Below are 24225 nucleotides of genomic sequence, written 5' to 3'. Positions count from 1 at the left end.
CAATCCGTGCCGCCAGCGCCCGTCACGGATTGTCGCCCCGAGCAGGAGGCGACAATCCGTGTAGGGGCGACAATCCGTGTCGCAACAGTCCCTCCATTCCGGAATATGTCGCTGGCTTCACAGCACATTCTGAAAATATACTCACAGGTCGGAAACTTGTAACGTTCTGGCTAACATCTGTTTAGACTTTTACCTAAGTATACAACAAGTCCATTGTAAGACTGAATATTTGTTGTACTGAAAGTTTCACCTCAAACATGGGACAGACTGTGGCGTTTGGTCCGTACTGCAACCGACACTGATGGTTTGCGGTGTACATGACACCCGGAAGCAGGCTCGGATAGGTGAACGGAGAAGACGGTAGGTCTTCCAAGCAGGTACCCCAACCGCGACTGCAAAGAAAGAATGTCTGAAGTACAAGTGACTGTCTTTGCAATTATGTAATACATCAGTTTCATGGCACGACGAAAATTAATCAGCTCTATGATTACCATGAAGATATCAATATCATAGTACAGTAATGTTTAAGTGAAAAGAACGTGGACGTGTACAAATGGCATACAAATAGGCAAAATATTATCCTTAACCACTATAATTGATTAAGACATTGCTCAATCAACATTTTGTCTTTTTTCACGTCTTTCCTCACCATTACGAAGGTGTGTGTGTGTATGTGTGTGTGTTTAGTGTAGAGGTATGAATAGCCTATATACAGGGTGTTCCTAAAAAGGTAACCGAAGTTCAAAGGTTAGCTATGTCAATAATACACGGTTTATTCTTGTGAAATGAAGGGTACAAAACCTACTTTTCGAAGTTTGGGGTTTCTAAGGTACGAAACCAACTTTTCCGTAAGTTTTTAGTTTCATCGTTTGTTTGTTTTTACACCAAGTTTTAATGAAATGCCATCCCCTCTGTTAACATTTTTCGATTGACTGTAAATTACAATCTCTGATGAGCACATCATTCAGCCCTTACCTTTTGTGCACCAACATCTTTGACGTGTCCACCTCCCCTTTCGACACAAAGCCTTGAACGACACTGCATGTCTCACACTGCTCTTCTAATAATTGCGGGATCATGACCAAGAACATCGATCTCATGCCGAATACGCGCCTGCAAGTCATCAGATCAGGTGGTGGGGATGTGTATACCCTGCTCTTTAGGTATCCCCAGAGGAAAATGTCACAGGGTGTCAAGTCAAAAGAGATCGTAGAGTTCATTCCAAGATTCCTCAAGAAGGTTAAGGGCTAATATGCGTTGGCCAAATAGCTCTACCAGCCTCTCATGGACAGCTCGAACACGGTAAGTTGGAGCACCATCCTGTAACCACCAAAGGTGCCGAAACACTCCTCGATCCTGTCTTTGAAAGTTTCTTGCAGCTGGAGAATAATGTCTTCATTGATCAAGTCTAAGTGCGTGCCACCATTAATGTTTCTGCTGAAGAAGTATAGCCCAATTTTCTGGCCACTTCCACACAGTCCAGCCCAAACGCTCCATTTTTTTTTTCAGCTCATGTTTAGGTCGTAATTGAACTTTGGTGGATGTCCTGCAGCCGCGTACTCCACAACATTGTGGGTGTTCACTTTCTCGTCCATGCTCAATGCGGCTTCATCGCCAACATCAAGGTTTCGCAGGATATTGGCATCACCCTCAATCCTGCCCATGAGATACCTCGAAAAGTTGAGCCGCCTCTGGAAATCCCTCTCCAGCAGTTGATGACGCTCATGCACTTTATAAGGATACACGCTAAGAGCCAATCGTACAATACAACGGAAGTTGCAGATGCAGTTGTGGTCCTGGGATGGACCTCCAGTTGTCTCCTGACAGCTTCAATGTTTTCTGGACATTTGCTACTCCTCCGCCTGCCAGAATTACCCTTGTTTCTGTTAAGGCTTGTTCAGTATTGTTGGCATTTGCGCACATTTGCCCAGATAGTCTTTCTGGATGGAGAAGATATATAATATATATTTGTTTTTTTACCGTTACGGTGAAATGTTGTCATCACCAATGTCCTTTGCTCGATTGTAAAGTTGCACCATGAACAGATATCATGTGCTGTCTCCTGTTACATTTAAGCCTGCACTTGTCCTACTTGAATACTTCCCTGCTGGATGAAAATGTAGCAATCAATGCTACTCATCTCTCATTTTCATTCACTGAAAAGAATGCTGGAAAGGACGTGCTCAACAGAGATTGCTGCTAGACACTGGTTATGTAACATTACATTTACTTGCAAAAAGTTAACAGAGGGGATAGCATTTAATTAAAACTTGGTGTAAAAAAACAAACAAACGATGAAATAAAAAAAAAACTTACAGAAAAGTTGGTTTCGTACTTTACAACTTTGAAAAAAAAGGGGGGGTTTGTACATTTCACCTTCGAAGGAGTCTAACTCTGTGATCCGTGGCAATGGTGACGCAAGCAAAGTGATGAGGCGGTTTGTACACTTCAATTTCAATAAACATTTCACAAGAATAAGCTACGTGTTCTTAACATAGCTGACCTTTGAACTTCGGTAACCTTTTCTTTTTTTTAGAAACACCCTGTAGATTAACTGTAGGATCACTATGGGTGCGTTCGAGCGCTCAAAAAGGACCCAAAGCGAAGCGTACCATACTAGGAGGATTCACACGTACACAAATTAGCGTGTTACAAAACTCGAATTTTGTAACCTGCTAATTTGCAAGCTCGAATTTTTTGCACGTGTGGACACAAAAACCCGAAAATAAGCGCGATCAGCAGCACGATGCTAAACCCAAGAAACTTGTTCTTATTTCAGAATTAGCGCATCAATTTGCCCCGCCGGTACGTGTGATAGATTGGGTTTAGAAACTCGGGGTTTTATATCCCATCACTCAACGCGCACATCACGAGGGCTCAGCGAAGAGATCCGTATTACCTCTCTGATGCACCCAAAGAGATTACACCACAAGAGGGCGTAGTCCAGTATCGGAGGCGGCGCTTTTCTCTGTGCTGTGGACCCTTTTATTTTTATCGATTCTTTTTATCACCGTTCTTTTTATCACCGACTATAAGCGTTAAGCCGAGTGAGGGCGCGATCCCGAGAAATGCTGCACCCGAGAAAGAAAGAAAGAAAGAAAAAAAAAAAGGTCCATGCAGTGCAGTAAACCAGTTCACCGGTTAGCTCATGGGCACATTGGTACAAATGACCTTTCTATTTTTCTCAATCTGGTTAGGCACTTCACTCCTTTTCAAAGCAGCATGATGTACAAGCATGCCCATAATTTATGGAATTCACGTTCAAACAAAGAATGAACTTGCACAGAGTTGGTGAATGGTCTGTCAGTTGACACTTCGGCAGGCATTCATTTCATAGTTTCGTGTCGAATGCATAAACAAAGTCTTTCTACCAACATTGCTAAATACCAGGCTTGCTGTCAGGTGGATGTGCTAGTAAGCACCATTTAAAAGGGTTACATGAATAATTATTACATCAGGGATGCTTATCTCAGTGAATTCAAAGACAAACATGCCTGATTGTACATTAATGACCTTTTTCTGCTCATGCGCAAAGTGGAACTGCAAACTGGCTTATTGCTCAGCGCTGATGACTTTCCCTGAGATTTTTCAAGGAGAGCAATTTAGATTGGCCGGGCCCCAAGGACCTTCAAGAAAAAAGCACTAATCAGCATTTTAAAGCATTAAAGGTTATGTATTTCGTATGGTACAGTAATAAAATGATTATATATTCCTAATCTTCATGTCAAACTATATCGAAATCAACATCAGACGTAGAATTAGCTTTACAACGATCACTTAGACGTCTTATCTCATCTTATCTCCTCTAAAGCTGTAATCAGGTTTGGAAGTACAGACTACCGTGTAATAAGTAGGGAGTCTACATCATAGTATGCATGCATCCATCCATCACACACACGCAGTGTAAGCCATTATACGTACACAAGCGCTGTATTGTTCGCATGCACGACCTTGACGATCGAACAGCAGTTTTTCGGGGGGAAACGTTGCATTCATGCCCATGTATTGCGACACAAATTGTCGCCCCCTGAAACAGACAAGTTGTGCATGGAGCTGACGGCACAATATTAATTGTCGTCTGGCAACAATTTGTGCTGAGGGTTGAGGGTACAAGTTAGTACACGAAAAAACAGATAGATATCAACGAAATTAAGATTGAAGTTAAAGATTTACATTTTGATCAAGTTTGTTCGATTAAATTCCTTGGTGTGACAATTGATAACAAACTTAATTGGAACGAACATACTGGTGTCGTCTGCAATAGATTGTCTAAAAATGTGGGAATATTTTATAGATTTCTGTCAAGAAAGGTGTTGCTTCTTCTTTATAATACTCTCGTATTACCTCATTTAAACTCCTGTGCAATAGCTTGGGCAAATTCAGGTATGACCAATGCCAGGAGATTGTTTTTATTGCAGAAAAAGCTGGTCCGTATTATTCATCACTGTGATTTTCTTGCCCATACATCGCCTATATTTTTTAATCTGAAGATTTTGAAATTTAATGATATACATTATTATCAAAGTGCAATTTTTATGTATTTATGCTTTAGGAAGATGCTTCCAAAATGTGTGATTAACTATTTTAAAATAAGTGATAACAGAAGATATGATATGAGAATCAAAGATAAATCTACATTGCCTTATGCCAGAACTATGCCATCATATAATTCTATAATTTTTAACGGACCCAAAATTTGGAATGCTATTCCGGTCGAAATAAGACAGAGTTCATTGCTGAATGTATTTAAAAGAAAATTAAGATTGCATGTTTTAAATCAGTATGCCGAAATGGTGTGATAAACTTTTCTCTTATAAAATATGTCAGTGTGTGTGTGTGTGTGTTTTATTTTAATATTTTATGAATGAAATAGTATGGGGACAGGACTTTTATATAAGGCATAGCCTTTCTGTCTGTCTCCGAACACTTTCAAATGTATTGTATATTCGTACTGATGCTTATTGTGATCATTGTTTTCTTGTTATAGTATGTGGTGTTGTCAATTTTCTGTATTCTCCTCTGTTTTTTACTGAAAGTGTTGAATAAATCTGAATCTGAATCTGAAAAAAAAAGAAAAGTTGTCGCCCACCCTCGAAGCACATTTTTGGGGGTAATAATTATCATTCTTGACATAGTCATTGAAATACCAACCTATAACTAACATGGCTACATCCATGCAAACAAGCCATGTAAAAAAATCACGGTGAGGTTTCAAGAAAGTGTGTATGTGCGCGCGCACATGATAATTGAGTGACCTTTCGTGCGTGTTTGTGTGTGTGTGTTTGTGTGTATGTGTGTTATTGCATATTATGGAAGAATGCACACGTATACACACAGACAAACAAACCACTACCACTATACAACCACCACACATGCACGCAGTTTCCACATATTGTATTATTATACTCCAAACACACACACACACAGTTACGCGCAAACGCATACACAAGTCACATAATACGCACCTACAAATAATACACAGCACATAACGTGCACAGCCCCCCCCCCTACACGCACACACACACACACACATACGCATACATTGTAACTTACCAGTCATACCCACCCCACCCAAACATAATACCGGTGCAACGACCCCAACCACACAATTCATATTGCATGGCCGACGATAATTTGTGCAGCTACGTTTCATTTTGCCATCACAAACTGTCGCCATCAAGGTCAAAAATTGGGAACTGCACAAGCAGCACAATTTGTCGCCAGGCGACAATTTGTGCCGTAACACCCGTGCACCCGATCTTCCCCTCGCTTCTAGGAAATACTTAAGTATGCTGTAACACGTCGTGCATGAAGCTTCCTCGCGAGGGCATCCCTATTACTGTACAGTGTTAAATCTTTCATTATCAGAGCGCTGTTCGTCTACCTTCTACTTTTTTCTACAAGCGTCGAAATTGATTTCGAGGTCGAGTTTTGTTCCGATTGTGAATGATGATATGGCGACTACTAAAGTACGTCCTTCTATCTGGGATTCTATCTTGCACATCACCAACAAGTTAGGAATAGCAACTTTGAAGGACGCTTGTAGAAATAGTAGAAGGTAAATCAAAAGACGTAGACTCACTCGGCTTAATGCTTATAGTCGGCGAAAAAAAGAAAGAATCGATTAAAAGGGTCCAGAGCTGGACTAGGGTGCTGCCATTTTGGTTTGTGGAAGCTGCCATGGCGCCCGATATTCAAAAAGCGCTGCCCGGATCCTGTACATTCATTGATCAGTAGATGGCAGCATACTGTTCAAAAGCGCTCTGAGTCCTCCACAGCAACAATCGTCATGCCGGTCTTTTGCAGCACGACGTGGTGCGACTAAGGAGGTTTCTGTGATGTCTTCATTGTGAAAGAGATGTTGAGATCGCTGCTGTTTTGTTTCTGTACGTTCTGGTTCAATAAGTTGCACTTCATTGTTAAGTGCAAATAAGGATCGATCATAATAGAGACCTGTGTTTTCCCGGCTGCAGTAATAGGCGGCATAAAAGCAGTAATGTTTCATTCCACAGGTGAGTAAACCATTATGTTTATTGTGTACTGCTGCTCATTATGTTGTCACAAGTAAGAGAGTTCTGATCGAGAGTGTAGATTACTACAGTATCAGTATGATTCAGAGTACCACCTATCGTCACCCTAAGGATCTGCAGATTATTTATTCCAAAAGAATACAACAAATTCGCCTAATTCAAATTAGTGAAATTCTTCCGTCGAGATGTTTTCATTGCAACTGATTGATAAATTGCAATTTACGTCGATGTTGGGCAATTTGTCAATTAATCAGTTGCAAAATTCGCCTAAGTTTTGCCTCGAATGTGCCGTAAATACTGCAGCTTCGAATATCGTGACCGTCCTATTAATTCTAAATCTCCGTGGTGAAATAACGCCATTTTAGTACGTGCGATGCATTTTCCTTGCGCAGCTTAAAAGGGTACCTCGACATCGGCACCCCTCCCTCCATAGGTAATACACGTGGATTTCACAATCATGCGTCGTGTTCGCAGTTTACCAAGCGGATGTGTAACTGAACCGTGTTTTTTTTTTTTTTTTTTTTTTTTTTAGTTTGTTAGTTTGCTTATGAGTTCGTATTTCGTGTCTTTGTTATTACCGCTTATGGCGCGTAATCCCACGCGTACTTTTTCGTTCTATACGCTAACAGCTATGATAAGAAAATACCCTACCATACCTGTTGTTATGGATTATAGTATGAATTGTAAACTCTCATCAAAAATCTATCTTGTGGATATTCATTTTCGATTTTGTGAGAGCTGAACATGACAAGCATGCAAGAATAGACCTCACAGAATGAAGGAATGACAGAATTGAGAATGAAAGAGGAATTAAGAAATCACTTTCACTTTGGTATGCACTGTGGTAGAAATTAAAAAGAAAAGCTTAACAGCGGTTATCATATTGGCAATTAAGCCAGTGATCAACTTTATAGCAGCAACAAGGACGAAACTCGTAAAAGAATTCTCAATACGCAGTCGAGTGCGCAAACATAAAAGAAGCATAATGTGAGCGGATACAAGGCTCGCGTTGAATATGTGAAATAGGACAAACAAAATGGTCAGTTCAAATGAAAACACTGTATCCAAAAGAAAAGAAAAAAAAACATGCCGCTGCAGTCAAATTTTATATTATTCATTTGGTAAATATGTATCATATCCTCAACATAATAATTAGGGCCGGTGCTACATTTTCGAAAATGAGGGGCCCAGTCTTTATTTCTGGTGCGGGCTTCCGGGCTTTATCACTTCTGGAGTAAAAAAAAAAAAATAATAATAATAATAATAATAAATGAATTAATAAATAAATAAATAAATAAATAAATAAATAAAAATAAAGGGGGGGGGACAAGTGGTAAGACTCAACGTATACTTTGTATTGTGTATTGAGCCGTCCCTGCCTAATCCTATCAGACTTATAATGCCATGATTGTAACGACATTATACAGCAGAAAAGCAATAATCGCGGTGAAAGAAAATTGGTTCCATGATATTATATGGGAGATTTCCAGTTCATGATGAGGGGCTTGTAGCGCAGTGGCTTGGCAGGATCGGTAGAGCTGCATTGAAGCCAGCCGCACATCATGTCCTCTGAAGCGACCATTTCACCAAGCAGGATTACCTCACAGGTATCAATAAATTAACGTGAACTATCTGTGAAATTAGAGTGTAGCCGAGATAATAGCATTGATACCATAGATGAACAAATACTACATGTATATAGGCCCTGCAGTGCAGTGTACAAGGTATTTTGAGATCTCATTCCGATAAGTCCTAGTTACGTCACAATGGTTACAATGTTCTAATGATCTGCTAGTTTTCAATTAAGTTCCTGCTGTTTCTTTTTTGTATATATAACAAAAATGTATACACACTTGGAAATGGTGAAAATGCTATAAATAATCGTACAAACTAATCCGGGCATTCACAAGTACCAAGATTGCTTAATTTGAAACTTTTTTTTTTTTTTTAATTAAGCAAACGCATATCAATTTTCAAATCAAGCAAATTTGCCAAGTGAACGGAATCTGGAATCGCAGAGGGTGATTTGAAACTTAATTACGATAATGTTTCAAATCACGGTCCGTAGGTGTTTTTCAATTAAGTTTCGCCGGAACTAAAATAGCGTCTGAACATGATTGACCCTAGTTAATTTTTTGGGCGGAACTTAAGTGACCTTTCAACCACTTCCGGAGAAAACCCGGAGAAAACCCGCGCTACTACACAGGCTACAAGAGTGATTGACGGGTACTTTGAAAGAACCAACACCTCCCCTCCTCGCTCTAAAACTCAAAACCCGCAGAATCCGCGAAGCTCCTTCCTGCGTGTGAACAGACGACGACGATTTAAAACTTAATTGCAAACAAATTTGTAAGTTTGTAATTAACTCGCGTGTGAAAAGCCCCTATAGTCCAGTCAATCTAGCGCTTTTTAGGGGGTAACCCACCACTAATTGCAACAGTAGGAATTTCAGTGCAGTGCAAGTCGTTGAGGCCTCCTGAACACCATACTAAAAGTCCCAAAAAATCCAGTGGGGCAAAATAGTAAAATTTGCATAATATGCAAATTAGCACCCGTAATAAGAGAAATTGACAGATCTCAGCTTCCCGTTATCCAATTTCAAAGATTTAAGTATATAAACTTATATTTTGTAGGTCAATGAACACGATGGATGCCTTTTCGAATTGGTCATACGAAACTAATTTACATAAAATGCAAATTAGCGGTAACTGTAAGAGTGCATTCATAACAACAGTACTCACGTTGGCATGATGCACGCTTTGCGTATGGGAACGCGGGGTTGAGGGCGCCTCCCAAGGGGCCGCTTTAAATGTGCACCCCTTTTACTAAGTGTTCTAAAGCAGTGTCTCCTGTATTGATTACATTGCATTTCTTGGAAACAAAAGTACCCTTGCTATAAGGCACGATCGAATTTTGACAGCATGCACGTTTGGAACATATATATTCGCGTTATATGATATCATATGTTTTGTATATTGCCAAGAGGATAAAGGGCATTTTAGGGGCACACGCCACAGGATCGCCCTTCAATAAGCACCCTCTTTATTGTGTAGATCTTGTAAAGCAAATCTCCTTCTATCATTTTCATGACTTTTCATTTATATAAGAGTGTATTTGCAGTATTGCCGGACCTACTTTTAAAACCATTCTCGCTAGAATAACTGTATTTGCGTTGCTGATATCCGTATTTTGTAATAAAGGTCGTGAGTGTAGGTGTAAATTTAGACACCTTCCCAGGGATTACCTTTGAATGTTCACCTTTTTGACAATGTAGTTATTGTAGAGCAATGTTTCCTCTATCAATTAGTTGCATTTTTGGAAACAAAGGTGCCTTTGCTATTCGGCATGATGGAATTTCGAAAACGTGTACGTTTGGAACATATATATATATTCGCGTTATATGATATTATATGTTTTCTATATTACCGTGAGGGTGGAATATTTTTTGGCACATCCCACAGGGTTGCTGTTTAATGCGCACCCTCTTCATTGTAAAGTTCTTGTAAAGCTAAGTCTCTTCTATCATTTCCATTACTTGTCATCGATGAAAATTGTACTTACTGTGTTGCCGGGACTACTTTTACAACCATTCACGCTAGAACAACGGTATTTCCATTGCTAATATCTGTGTTTTGCAATAAGGGGGCGTTAGCGTAGGTGTGAATTTGGACACTTTCCAAGGGATTACTTTTGAATGTTCACCCTCTTGACAATGTAGTTATGGTAGAGCAATGTCTCCTCTATTAATTAGTTGTATTTTTTTGGAAACAAAAGTGCCTTTGCCATACGGCAAGATGGAATTTTGAAATCATGTACGTTTGGAACATGTATATATTCGCGTTATATTGCCGTGAGGATGGAATATTTTTTGGCACATCCCGCAGGGTTGCCATTTAATGTGCATCCTCTTCACTGTGTAGATCTTGTAAAGTTACGTCTATTCTATCATTTCCATGACTTTTCATCGATAAAAAGTGTATTTGCTGTATTGCCGAGACTACTTTTAAAACCATCCACGCTAGAACAACGGTGTTTGCGTTACTAATATCTGTGTTTTGTCTCAAGGGGCGTCAGCATAGGTGTAAATTTGGACCATTTCCCAGGGATTGTCCTTTAATGTTCACCCTTTTGACAATATGGATATTGTAGAGCGATGTCTCCTCTATTAACTACAATGAATTTTTGAAAACAAAATTGCCCTTGATGTACGGCACGATCGAAGTTTGAAAACATGTACGTTTGAAACATATAGTATATTCGCGTTAATGATATTCAATGTTTTTTTTTATATTGCCATGAGGGTGGTGTACTTTGGAGCACATCCCACAGGATTGGCATTTAATGTGCATCCTCTCACTGAATAGATATTGTGAAGCAACGCTTCTTCTATCATTTCCGCGACCTTCATTGATATAAAAGTGTGTAGCTGTATTGCCGGAACTACTTCTAAAACCATGCACGAAAGAACGTCGGTATTTGCGTTCATAGTATGAAAGTGTTGTAATTACGGGGCTTGAGCGGAGGTGTAGTTTCGGACACTTCCAAAACAGGGGATTGCTTTTGAATGTTCACCCTTCTAACAATAGTTAGTGTACAGAAATTTTTCTTCTTGTAATTATGTTCTATTTCTTGAAAACAAAAGGGCAATTGCTGTACAACCGTTACGACTATGTGAAGACATGGAAAATTGGAACATATTCGTGCTATAATATGGTAGTGCATGTTTCCTATATTGCCCTGGGGGTTGGATGATTTTGAACACATCCCACTTGGTTGCCTTTGAATGTGCACCCCTTTGAGTATCATTATTGTAAAGCAGTGTCTCTACAATCAAAAATCATGAAAAGTAAAGTGTCTTTATTTACCACCCGGCAAAACGACTTTCTACATGCATGTACAACTGAGTTTGCCCTGGCATATAATGCATGTTTTGTTAACCTGTTTTGGGATAACGACGGTCGGGGTAGGGGTGATCTGAGCACTTCCCAAGGGCTTGTCTTTGAATGTCCACCCTTTTGACAAAATAGATATTGTAAAGCAACGTCTCCTATATTACCTTAATTGCATTTTACGAAAATAAAAGCGTATGTGCTAGACAGGTGAAAGAACTTTTCAGAGGCATGTACCCATGGAATAGTTTTCGCGGTTGTATACACTGCATGTTTTACATTGCCTTTAGGATGCATGGGGTTACTTTGAGCACCTCCCACAAGGTGGTCTCTGCAAGTGAACCCTTTGGACTGTATAGATATTGTAGATCAATTTTGTTATTTTATCTTTACCCCGGCAATTTTTGTAGAAATAAAAGTATCTTGATATGGCAGGAATTCAATTCAATACAATTCAATTCAATTTTTATTTCATTTTCGACAAGAACATATAGACATCACTTTTTTTGTGTGGAAGAAAAAATGAGGTACGTAAAACTATGAGGATGAAAAGAATGTACAATGATTGTAGCACCTTACATTAATTATACATATAGCAATGTATAGTCATAAAACTCAAGGAACGACCTTTTTTGAGACATGCACTTTTGGAACGACTGTAATTGCGTTGTTACTTGAGTTATAAGGGTCATGGTTTGTATGGAGGCAATTAATGCGGGCACTTCCCATATAGTAGGCTCCCTTCGTATGATCACCACTTTAACTATGTCAGTGTAAGTTAAAATTGCAGAGCAATATAATCTTCTGCTAACCTCATTGAATTAATTTCATTAAATAAAAGTTTCTGTGCTAGAGAACCAGAAGGACTGTTTAAAGGCATGTACCCATAGAACATAAATGTATTTGCGTTGGTACATGATTATTGCATTTCTTAGATTGCCTTTGGGGGGGGGGAGAATTTTGGGCACCCTCCACGTGGTTGCCTTCGTATGTGAACCATTTTCACCTTATAGATATTGTAGAACAATAATTCTTCTTTAACTTCCATTGAATTATAATGGAAATGAAACGAAAAAGACGTTAGAGAGGTTTTTCCGCTTCAAACAGCTGTATTCACGTGTGTATAATTTAATATGTTTTGTACCGGACCATGATGGTGTAGGGATGAATTCGGGTACCTCCCTGCGAGTCGCTTTGACAGTGCACCACCTTTTAAAGATATACACATTGTAGAAAAATGTCTCCGCTGTCAATGCCAATTCTATTTCATGGAAATCAAAGAGTCTTTGTTAAACGGCCAAACGATTTAAAAAAATCAAAAATTTTGTACGCTTAGAACAACGGAAATCGCGTTGGTTGATGCATGTTTTGTAAATGGTCGTGGGGATAACATGATCAATAGGGGTAACTTTGGGCACTACCCACAGGGTTTCCTTTGACTGTGCCATCTTCGATATCCCAAAACCCTCAAGGATGCAAGAGCTAAATCATCAAGATTCGAATAAACCACCCTCCAAATAGAGTTCATTAATTACAAAATTGGACAAGTTATAGATGTTGACACTTGTTCAATTTCGTACATTGATTTTACGTAATCAATGGATAAGTTATCATTATCTGTCTGATAACAAACTCTAATTTGCATAATATTATCATGCTAGGTTTACTAATGCTGTAAAGTTTGTATTTGGTGAAGAGAAATTGAAATATCATATTTGAACACTCTTGAAATGCTCATATCGGGCACTTTTATGCATTTGGATATTCTGTTGGCTCGGTACCCTTTGCATATTATGCAAATGAGGCCCAGATTATGTGGAAATGTTTGCATCGCCCTAACTGACATTGTAAACGTAGGTTTCAACACTTTCGGTGTTCCAATCTGAAAGATAGAAGCATAGTTTTCATGGAAACACTATCTTTATCATTATGGGAGCTAATTTGCATACTATGCAAATGAGGCCCAGACTATGTACATGGAAATGTTTGCATCGCACTAACTGACATTGTAAACATAGGTTTCAACACCTTCGGTGTTCCAATCTGAAACCCAGAAGCATAGTTTTCATGGAAACGCTATATTTTTATCATTATGGGAGCTAATTTGCATATTATGCAAATGAGACACAGATTGTTTACATGGAAATGTTTGCATCCCACTAACTGACATTGTAAACATAGGTTTCAACACTTTCGGTGTTCCAATCTGAAACCTAGAAGCATAGTTTTCCTGGAAACACTGAATTTTTATCATTATGGGAGCTAATTTGCATATTATGCTAATGAGGCCCAAATTGTGTACATGGAAATGTTTGCATCGCACTAACTGACATTGTAAATATAGGTTTCAACAATTTCGGTGTTCCAATGTGAAACCTAAAACCATAGTTTTCTTGGAAAGACTGTATTTTTATCATTATGGGAGCTAATTTGCATATTATGCAAATGAGGCCGAGATTATGTACACAGAAATGTTTGCATCGCACTAACTGACATTGTAAACATAGATCTCAACACTTTCGGTGTTCCAATCTGAAACCTAGAAGCCTGGTTTTCATGGAAACACTGTATTTTTATCATTATGGAGCTAATTTGCATATTATGCAAATTCAGCCACTTTGCCCCACTGGATTTCTTGGGACTTTTAGTATGGTGTTTAGGAGCCCATAACAAGTTGCACTGCAGTGGAATTCCTACTGTTGCAATTAGTGGTGGGTGAAACCCTATTTTGACTGGACTACTAGTAGGGACCTTTCGATTGAGGACGTAATGAGATCTGCGACGTAAATTGTGCGTGTCGTGTGCAAATTTCAGCCGTTAGCATAATTACAACTTGAAGTCCTGCGTCCATCTCGAATCTAGTAGGCCAAAACAACGTCGTTCTAGAATTACGGACGTAAGCCACTTGGTAACTAAGGGAGTTAGCCAATCAGAGACAGACGGACCTTATTTGGCAAGTCCCCGTTTATGAATTGACCCCCTGCCACTCACTCGCAGTATAGGGAGCTTTCGATTGAGGACGCAGTGAAATCTGCGACGCACAAAGCAACCAACCCCGAACGTCCGCGTCCATCAGTCCGTTGACCCTTAAAAGCACTTTCGAAAATCTGCAACGGAGCAGCTCAGCCGAGTGGGTTGTCCCAGGTGCAAATGGGCGTGTGGCGTATTTTGCTTCATCATGATTGGGAAATGTATGGCTGACGTCAATAATTTATGCATGCAGTCATTGAAACCCCGCCTCAAGTGAACTTTCTCACGCGTAATTTCGAGTGATGTGAGCGCGCTGCTATTGTCAAATGTGCGTACACAACATCAACACCATTGTTCTCTTCACCTGCGTCGGTGATTCAAGAAGGTTAAGAATGGAGCTTTCGATTGAGGACGGAGTGAGATCTGCGACGTAAATTGTGCGTGTCGTGTGCAAACAAGCTTGAAGTCCTGCGTCCATATCGAATCCACTACGTTAAGTAGGTCAATATAAGGTCGTTCTAGAATCACCGACGTAGCTGAAGGGAACAATACACTAACGACCGTTAGTAGGCCTACCACTCTTTTCTTGCTAAAACAAGCACCACCTATCACCACTGGTATTTTTCAGACTCTCGTCTTCACAGTCTCGTATTTCTATGTATTAGAAGCAGAAGTTAGTGATTACGCATTTTACAGACGGTATTAGCCCACATTTGTAAACCTGCAGTAATTGGTCTTATTGTTAGCATGGAGTTTGGGTATGATTGCAGTAACACCTGTGCAAAATTTCGTTGCAATTAGTCCATTACTTTCATAAAAATAAATGAAAATGCACCGTAATCTGTACGCATGCGTATAACGCTCGCTAGCTCCGGTCCACGTGCGTGTTACATGTACAATGTACGTAGCTATAGCCCGCGCTCGTAATTCGATTTTGGGTCGGGTTGACCCGGTTTGAAAATTGATTTTAAAACGATGATTTTCTCTCTTTTATCGAATGGTATAGACAAAGAGCGACAGGTGAGGTATGTTACTGTTATAACTTGTACTTGAAGTCATATTGGACCTGTTTTATGCAGTTTTGATTTTCGTGGGATTGCAAATGTGGGCTAGTACCTTTAATGCTATTGCATTGCAATAAGGATTTATGAATTGCATGGTATGATTTGTAATAGATAGACCACATCGTACCATTCGTAATATTCGAGCCCGTTAGATCTAACGTTAGAATGTTAACGTTAGAACCTAGGCCCTAACTGTTTCTAACGTTAACTTAGACCTCCTAACGTTAGATCTAACTCATTGTTAAATGTTTAATGTTATATTGTTAGGGCTATAGAATCTAGGGCCTAACTGTTACTAAAGTGTTACGGTGCTGTATAATTCTTAACGCCAAGATCTTGACATCCATGGATCATATATTTTACAGTTAGCTAGGCCTAAATGAGTTAGTCTAACCAACATTAACTTTTAATGTCTAACTGTTAAGTCTCTAACGACTTAACGGTACACATGGACGTAGAGCCAATGTTACTTCCTTGGCTATATAGAATCTAGTAGGCCCAGAAAAGTAGGCCTAGAATCTACACTAGATCTATCCTTAATCGTGTCTTTCATAATCATAACACTTTAACAGTTTAGGTTGTTTACATTAAGTAGGCCTAACCAGTCAGTCCGCAGCACCCGATAATTCGCTCGTATTTATTCAACTCGTATGCAAGCCCGCTTTAGGCTTGCATACGTAATGAGCTGCGTAAGGGGATTTTGTCCTTGGGCTTTCGGCTACAAAAATACACCTTATGTTCACAAATTTGGTATCAAATTCAAGGAAAATATGTAAACTATCGTCACATGTTACTCAAATTATTGTGAATGAAAAATATCATAGCGTAATTTGAGCTTGAAAAATGATGAAAAAAGTAATTAGTGCAGTACACTTTCAAGACGTCAAGAAAATACCAAATTCACCTTGCGTCTCAATGAAAATGCTTTATTTGGTAGTCCATCTCCTAATCTTTGTATCCATGTAAATATCTTGACAATTTGTTGCTTAATCCGGTCAGGAACCAGTAAAGTATACATCGATGTCAGTGCTGATCAGCTTGAAACCGTGCAATCTCAAGAGTAAGCTCTCTCATTGGACAGCGCCTGCACTCAGCGCTTGCATTACGTCATTACGCTGCTACATAACGGTTTCATGCCACTTGCGGTTTCTTGGCACGCGTGTAGTTCAAGCGCTGAACGCACGCACTGTCCAATGAGAGAGCTCTTTCGCACCACTGTACACTTTGTGCGGAGCATACTTCTGGCTTAGGAGTGAATTTTACAGACATTTCAAAACGGAAAACTAGTATAAATCATGCTTGCGTCTCCTTGACTCCAATATACGATGAGTATCTAAGATTCCTCTCTACGAAAAAGCCAAAATCAGAAACAACAGTTTCTTAATCCGGTCAGGAACCAAAAAAGAACTTTAGATGACAAAATCTTCCGTGAAAAGCAGGTAAAATTTACGCAAATTCAACTGATTACATAGTCATTATAAGATCCGATGTTATAGGCAAATTTAGTATCAAAATAAAGATCAAAGTCTGGAAAACAATTTACCGTGACTTGTAGCCATGACGAATGTATGTACAAGTCGCTACACTGTGAAAACCATAGCCCTATCAAAGTCTCGCAAAATCTCGCACGACGAGACACCTTTCGAACGCAAAGATCGTCAACGAGAGTGCTGAATAAATCTTGCCGGATCGGCTCATTAGCATACGTGCTGCGGACTGACTGTAACAGATTCTAACGTTAGGTGTAACACAACAACTGTAACGTTAGAAAAACTGGACCACCTAGACCGGCCTAGATATCTTGGTGCTCTAGCCGTCTAGATCTAACCAAATCTAACGACAGTAACGTTCGTCGTTAGATGTGGCTACGCCTACATCATTACAGTAATGTGAGTAACGTTAGATCTAACGTTAACTATATAGGTCTAGACTATTCAAGTTAGTAGAGCTCATGTTTGGCTTAGTTTTGAGAGGATTTTCTACACTTTGAAGGTTTTCCTCGCACGAGATCAGGAATGAGATCGGTGAACTAGCTACTCATACAACGTGTACTGTATGTATAGAACATGTGACTGCATGCGGCAAGAACGCTAGAAATGCACCAGGTACGGTGTGCTGCAAATTCTTGGGGCGAAATTAGCCTTCATTGTTCAGACCGTCTAGTATTTATATTTGTATAATAATTCTATTCTTCATAAAATCACGATAAAAATACTTAATATATTTATTATATATTTTAGAAGCGTAATATAAAATATTTCGGCTTTTTTTTTTCAGTCCAAGAAAAAAAATATATGGGCCGTGACGCGAGAAAAGGGCCCTTAGCAACGCTGCGCGCAAACGCCAGAAAACGGCGCGGAAGTTTAACAAAGAAATACGCGCAAAAAAGATCAACTAGCTAACTACGCGCACTTGCATAGACGCAGCAAAAAGTGACAGGATTTGGTCAAAACATGCTGTTTTGAATGTCGTAATTGGGGCATTTAGGAGTGGAATTTCAGAAAAAGGTTTTCATATCCAAATACGTCAGAGTTTCTTCTACAATGTGGAAGTGAAAACTCATTTTCGGTATTTAATGCCCTAAGGGCCCTTTTCTCGCGTCACGGCCCAATATTTTGAATAAAAAAAGTAATAATGAATAATAGTTCTTGACTCAAGTCTAACTTCCATGCGCCTTCTTGCAGTTACCCCGCAGTTGCCCATGGATACGATGCATAAGTAATCAGCTGTTTACAGAGTTGTACCTACCCTACTGCTCCTGCTAGATTGTAATTGAGAGCGATTGTGATTTTATCGGTAGCGTTTAGTTTTATAACCCTATCCAATAAAAAAAAAACATATTCAAACATCCAATGGTGTGACAGTTTTTGTCAGAATTCCCTATCAATATCACTTGTTGCCACAATAGTTTTCAGATTTCACTTGCTTCATTATCAAAGCTGTTGGACATTTGAAAGAACTGCTTCATAAGAAATCACCTTTGATTTATGATTTATTTTCACAGACAAGATATTTCATCGCTTACACATTTTTTTTTTATTAGATTAATGTCATAACAATTCATGATGGTATGTGTTCTGTCTTTACATGGCAAGATGGGATTTTTTTTCCATCCAGGGTCAAAGAAGAAAGTGACAGAAAGGAAACAAAAAGGATAGGGACTGGATAGGGAGGAAATGAAAAGGATAGAATGAAACACCTGCTCAGCAGGCTCTTTTTTTTTATTGATTTAACACAATGGTGAACGCAGTACATCACAATTTAAGTACAGTTCTAAATAATTTATTAGTTGAAAAATGAGCAAAGAAAATGGGATTTCATCGAGTTCTAAATGAGAACTAAATTAGCATCGCCATTTAGATCTAATATTTACTAGAACAGAATAGACCTGATGCAAACTTATTGTCAAGCTTTTGGTTGAGTTTCTTCAGAGACACGAATTTTGGTAGCACTAAATCCGAGTGAACAAGCAAAAGGAAAAAAAAATGATAAAATGCAGACGAGCGAGCACAGCCCCCGTTTCAGTGTCACTCTCGTCATCGGCCTAGGCTACTCGCAGATCGTGTCGTACTCGCCATCGCCAACGTCATGGTCACACAAAATCAATTGCATGTACATCAACATCACCAGAATCATTATCATCATCACTATCATCTCAACCACAGCATAACCCTGAATATCACTCCCATCATAATATAGTCACTCTCACAAAACACATCAGCAACGATACAGACATCGCAGATCTAGCTAGACAGAAGTTGTACACAAAATGAAACGGAGGTGGAAAACTAGAAATGAATACACGACGACTATCAACGATGGCATTTTACCATAGAAAAAAAAAATACACAGAACATCTTGCACCGAAAAAAAAAAAAATCGAGGTAAAAACTACAATGAGGAAAACTTGGGTGAAAACCCGATGCTTGGAAGACGAACGATGAAGACACTTTACGGTAAAAATGCTTACACGGAAACAAACGAGTGGGTACCATACAAAGTACGATGTTCTCGCGGATCCGGGCTAACTCGGCCCACGGGACAACTCGTCCCACCCGTCGAAGGTGGGCCGAGTTGTCCCACCCATTGGTATCGATAGTGATCGTGAGCGCTTGTCTGTGTTTGAGTTTATTTTGGCTTTATGACGTTTTTTCTAACCGTAATTTTTATGGCATTGTGTTCAGTGGTATCTTTAGATAATATTTTCCAACTTTTGGGGGATACAACGACGTAAAAATGAAATTTCAGACGTTTTTATCGCGGTTCGCGATCCTCATAAGTGCACATTCATTTCTGCGCGGTGGGCTAACTCGGCACACTAAGTTTTAGTTGCGTTTTGTCAAAAAATCTCCGCAAAACTATCAATTATATCATGTATGAAGGTGTATTCAGGGTTCCTTCAACTAATTTCATCTTCGAGGGAGTTTAATTTTGCGCATGTTTGGTGAAATGTTTGATATTTGTTCGCATGATTTCATCTTTGCCGTATGTTAATCCGCACCGCACCGGTCTCGCCACTGCAGCTCGCTCACACACACAGTGGCAGAGCTGAGCTAGCAGCGCCATGCCCACTCGGCGAGGGGCGGCGGGGCGCGGTGGGCGGGGCGCGAGCGGCAGAGAGAGCAGCCGGCCACTCCGTATGATGTACAGTGGTTGAAATTTTTTGCTGCACTTCCCACTTTTCTATATCATGTAAAATCAAATTATGTAGCAGATCATTCGATGTGAACTACATGAAGGTCATATGCATTTGCCAAAGCCTACCAGTGCATGTTGAAATGTTTCTTTTGTGACCCTGCATGACTGCAAATCATGTAACACTTTGAGTACCGTACTTGAGAAGGAAGACCATTTGAGAAGCTATTCATCTTTGCTGCTTGTTAAAAAAAAAAAAAAAAAAAAATGTGCATGAATTCAACAGTATGAGTGCAGGACAAGCAAGGATTTGAGAATTTTATAATCAGCCTTGTTTTGCACAAATAAATAAGAATGTAAAAGATTAACACATATAATAGGGCTAAGGAATGGAAAAGATTAAGATATGAAGTCCAAGTTTGGTCCAATAGATCATCGCGGTATACATAACATAGCTAAAAAAGAAAACTACAAAAAAAGAAAAAGAACTTGACGGTTGGCCATCATCGTGCAGGTACAGGTGGCAAAGGATTTTTCTCTTGAATTAGGGCAAGGATTCCCATGGCAAAAATGGCAATGTCATCAAAACAAAAACAATTCCTTTTTACTTTTGAAAGTACACACAAAAGTTATAATTATAAACAAGGCCAGTCTAGCTAGCACTACATTTACCGGTTTCCATATCTACAGGTAAAATAACCGACCACTGGATATCAAACAATCTATTAATTAATGCCCAGACTCGCCCCTTTGACTTTTGCTTGTTTGTTTTTATTAAGAAAACAAAGGTAACATTTATTGGACAGAAATAACTTTTGAGTAGAACGCAGATCTATATATAAAATCAGCAACCAAAATAAATAAATAAATAAATAAATAAATAAACAAAAAGAAGACCTTAGGAATAGAATTGTGAATTATTAACCTACAAAATCAAATGCATATGACCTTTATGTAGTTCACATCGAATGATCTGCTACATAATTTGATTTTACATAATATAGAAAAGTGGGAAGTGCAGCAAAAAATTTCAACCACCGTATATCATACGGAGTGGCCGGCTGCTCCCTCTGCCGCTCGCGCCCCGCCCGCCGCGCCCCGCCGCCCCTCGCCGAGTGGGCATGGCGCTGCTAGCTCAGCTCTGCCACTGTGTGTGTGAGCGAGCTGCAGTGGCGAGACCGGTGCGGCGCGGATATACGGCAAAGATGAAATCATGCGAACAAATATCAAACATTTCACCAAACATGCGCAAAATTAAACTCCCTCGAAGATGAAATTAGTTGAAGGAACCCTGAATACACCTTCATACATGATATAATTGATAGTTTTGCGGAGATTTTTTTGACAAAACGCAACTAAAACTTAGTGGGCCGAGTTAGCCCACCGCGCAGAAATGAATGTGCACCTATGGAGATCGCGAACCGCGATAAAAACGTCTGAAATTTCATTTTTACGTCGTTGTATCCCCCAAAAGTTGGAAAATATTATTTAAAGAAACCACTGAACACAATTCCATAAAAATTACGGTTAGAAAAGACGTCATAAAGCCAAAATAAACTCAAACACAGACAAGCGCTCACGATCACTATCGATAACAACGGGTGGGACAACTCGGCCCACCCTCGACGGGTGGGACGAGATGTCCCGTGGGCCGAGTTAGCCCGACCCCGTTCTCGCGCACACACGTAGATAATCTACATCGTCTTCAATCAAAAAACTCAACAAACACTCGAACAAAAACTCACCTCTAAATTGTTGCAAACGAGATAATCACTTTAAAAAATGAACAAAACACTCTCAGAAGTACGATTGTACTCTTAGAATACAAGAGATAGAATGATACGAAAGCAAAGAGAGAAAAAAGAGAGAAATGGACGGGAAACCTAGAGAAGCTACGCCACACTCACTAACGTAATTCGACACACAGGTAAACAGATATCGTCACGCACTCTCTCTGAAAAGATCGATATCACGATACCGCGCGTAAGAAATCACTGCAGTTGCTGGGGCAACAAAGATACATGCGAGCACAACACAATGTTGGAGGTCGACATTTTATTCATTTTCTCTTTTCCTAGCTCGCCGCGATATAAAAAACAAGTCCACGCGCATGCGTACTCTTATTTTGAAGACACAAGTCATATGATTATTCATGTAATGTACAGTCAAACCTGCCTTAGCGGCCACCTGTCTATAGCGGCCACTGAAAAATCCCCCCGAGAGAAAAACCCTGTTAAAGACTCTGTGTATAGCGGCCACCTGTCTAACGCGGCCAGCGGCCACTAATTTGGTTTCCCGCGGTAGATTTTAACCTGTCTATAGCGGCCAAAGAGCCGATAATTCAGGGTGTTTTTCTGCTTTGTAGCCGAGCCAGTCATTCATGGGTAACGTTCAGTGATAGCCACCTCTGCATTCATCACTCATTCAGTCATCATAATGCACTAGTGTTAAAGGTATTAGCCCACATTTGTAAATCTGCAGCAATTGGTATCATAGTTAGCATGGAGTTTGGGTATGATTGCAGTAACACCTGTGCAAAATTTCGTTCCAATTAGTCCATTACTTTCATAAAAATAAATGAAAATGCACCGTATGCATGCGTATAAAAACGCTCGCTAGCTCCGGTCCACGCGCGTACTACATGCATGCGATATGCATGTGTAAGTTAATGTACGTAGCTAGCCCGCGCTCGCAATTCGATTTTGGGTCGGGTTGACCCGGTTTGAAAATTGATTTTAAAACGATGATATTCTCTCTTTTATCGAATGGTATAGACAAAGAGCAACAGGTGAGGTATGTTACTGTTATAACTTGTACTTGAAGTCATATTGGACCTGTTTTATGCAGTTTTGATTTTCGTGGGTTTGCAAATGTGGGCTAATACCTTTAAGCTTTCTTCGCGACTGTACAAATGCTATATTCTGCGCAACAATTTCATAAACACCGGCATTGTTCAATGCATGAAACACACGTGTGCATATTCGCGCACACATACATGTACAGATGTACACATGTTTATGTAGGCAATGCACACAAAGTTGGATAACCTGTCTATAGCGGTCACCTGTCTACAGCGGCCAGTTTTCTCGTTTCCCTTGGGTGGCCGCTATAGACAGGTTTGACTGTAGACTTGGGGTCCGGAACTTATGTGGGAAAAATACTTTGGCTGCCCGGCGCCGGTACGTGTGAACGGTCGGGTTCAGAATCTCGAGTTTTTATATCCCATCATGCAATGCGCATATGACAACAGCGAGACCTCTGCGAAGAGGTCCTTAACCTCTTTGGTGCACTGCAACAACAGCGCGCGAACCACACCACTGACGCGCAAAAAACAATGGGCAAAGAGAAGCGCGCGCAGGCAGTGATAGAGAAGGGCGCTGTGTGACCCAGTTTGCAGGCAATTAGCAGGATAATTCTGTACGTGTGAACGGTTGCAAAAAACTCGAGATTCCGAGCGCGCTCGCTATCCCGCTAAATTGGAGCGTCTGAACGGTTGCAAAAAATCTCGAAATATGGAGCGCGATCGTCATCCCGCTATTTAGTACGTGTGAACCCGGCTATGGTCCCGGTGGCGAATATTTTTTTCGTATATGGAAACGCTATGGGACATGAATTATTCATAAGTTTAGCTGAAATTTTGAAGTGCGCAAGCGCGTGGACTCCGACTCCGACTTCGACTAAAACTGTATAGCTTGGCCAACTTGTACACTATGAACGGACTCGACTCGCACAGGCAGTTGTCAGAGTGTACGTGTTGTGCTGGTACGTATACGTTCGTGCGTAAACATCGCTGCACTCACGAGGCGAGGTAGGTTTGTCCGATGAACAACATACAGGAAATTGAACTGTTGCTTGCTGCGATAGCTAGTAGCTAGCACTACAACACACATCGCTACACACATAGCACTCTGTACAACAAATCACGCTCACATATCACGTATGTCTGATTGACAGTTTGAAAATGCAGAACTAACGTTAGACTCTACCGAAGTTCGGTGTACTAGCTGTTTACATGTGGATTGGTAATGATCTTATCGTTGGAATTCGAAAGTGCATTCGAGATGCTCGAGTCACTGGCAGCACTGAGAAGTAGTACATGTCCGCTTCATAAATCATAGTAACTAGGCCTACTGTGGT

The 24225-nt window shown here is 40.0% G+C and overlaps 2 protein-coding genes across 2 annotated transcripts in view; both read right to left on the bottom strand.

The window, feature by feature from the left end:
- Positions 1 to 1100, bottom strand: part of LOC140231077 (A disintegrin and metalloproteinase with thrombospondin motifs 7-like) — a 94382-nt gene extending 93282 nt beyond the window's left edge. The window contains exons 1-2 of the mRNA XM_072311228.1: positions 976 to 1100; positions 251 to 392 (exon numbers count right to left, since the gene is read on the bottom strand). Coding sequence (XP_072167329.1) covers positions 251 to 392; positions 976 to 1100 — 267 coding nt within the window. The remainder of the gene's footprint in view (positions 1 to 250; positions 393 to 975) is intronic.
- A 405-nt stretch (positions 1101 to 1505) lies between these two features.
- LOC140231076 (A disintegrin and metalloproteinase with thrombospondin motifs 7-like) overlaps positions 1506 to 24225 on the bottom strand; it is a 100924-nt gene continuing 78204 nt past the window's right edge. The window contains exon 6 of the mRNA XM_072311227.1: positions 1506 to 1746. Within this exon, the coding sequence (XP_072167328.1) occupies positions 1506 to 1746 (241 nt within the window). The remainder of the gene's footprint in view (positions 1747 to 24225) is intronic.

This window comes from Diadema setosum, chromosome 7 (genome assembly GCF_964275005.1).
Source record: "Diadema setosum chromosome 7, eeDiaSeto1, whole genome shotgun sequence".
NCBI classification, from domain to species: Eukaryota; Metazoa; Echinodermata; class Echinoidea; order Diadematoida; family Diadematidae; genus Diadema; species Diadema setosum.
This window is presented reverse-complemented; position numbering and strand designations above follow the sequence as displayed.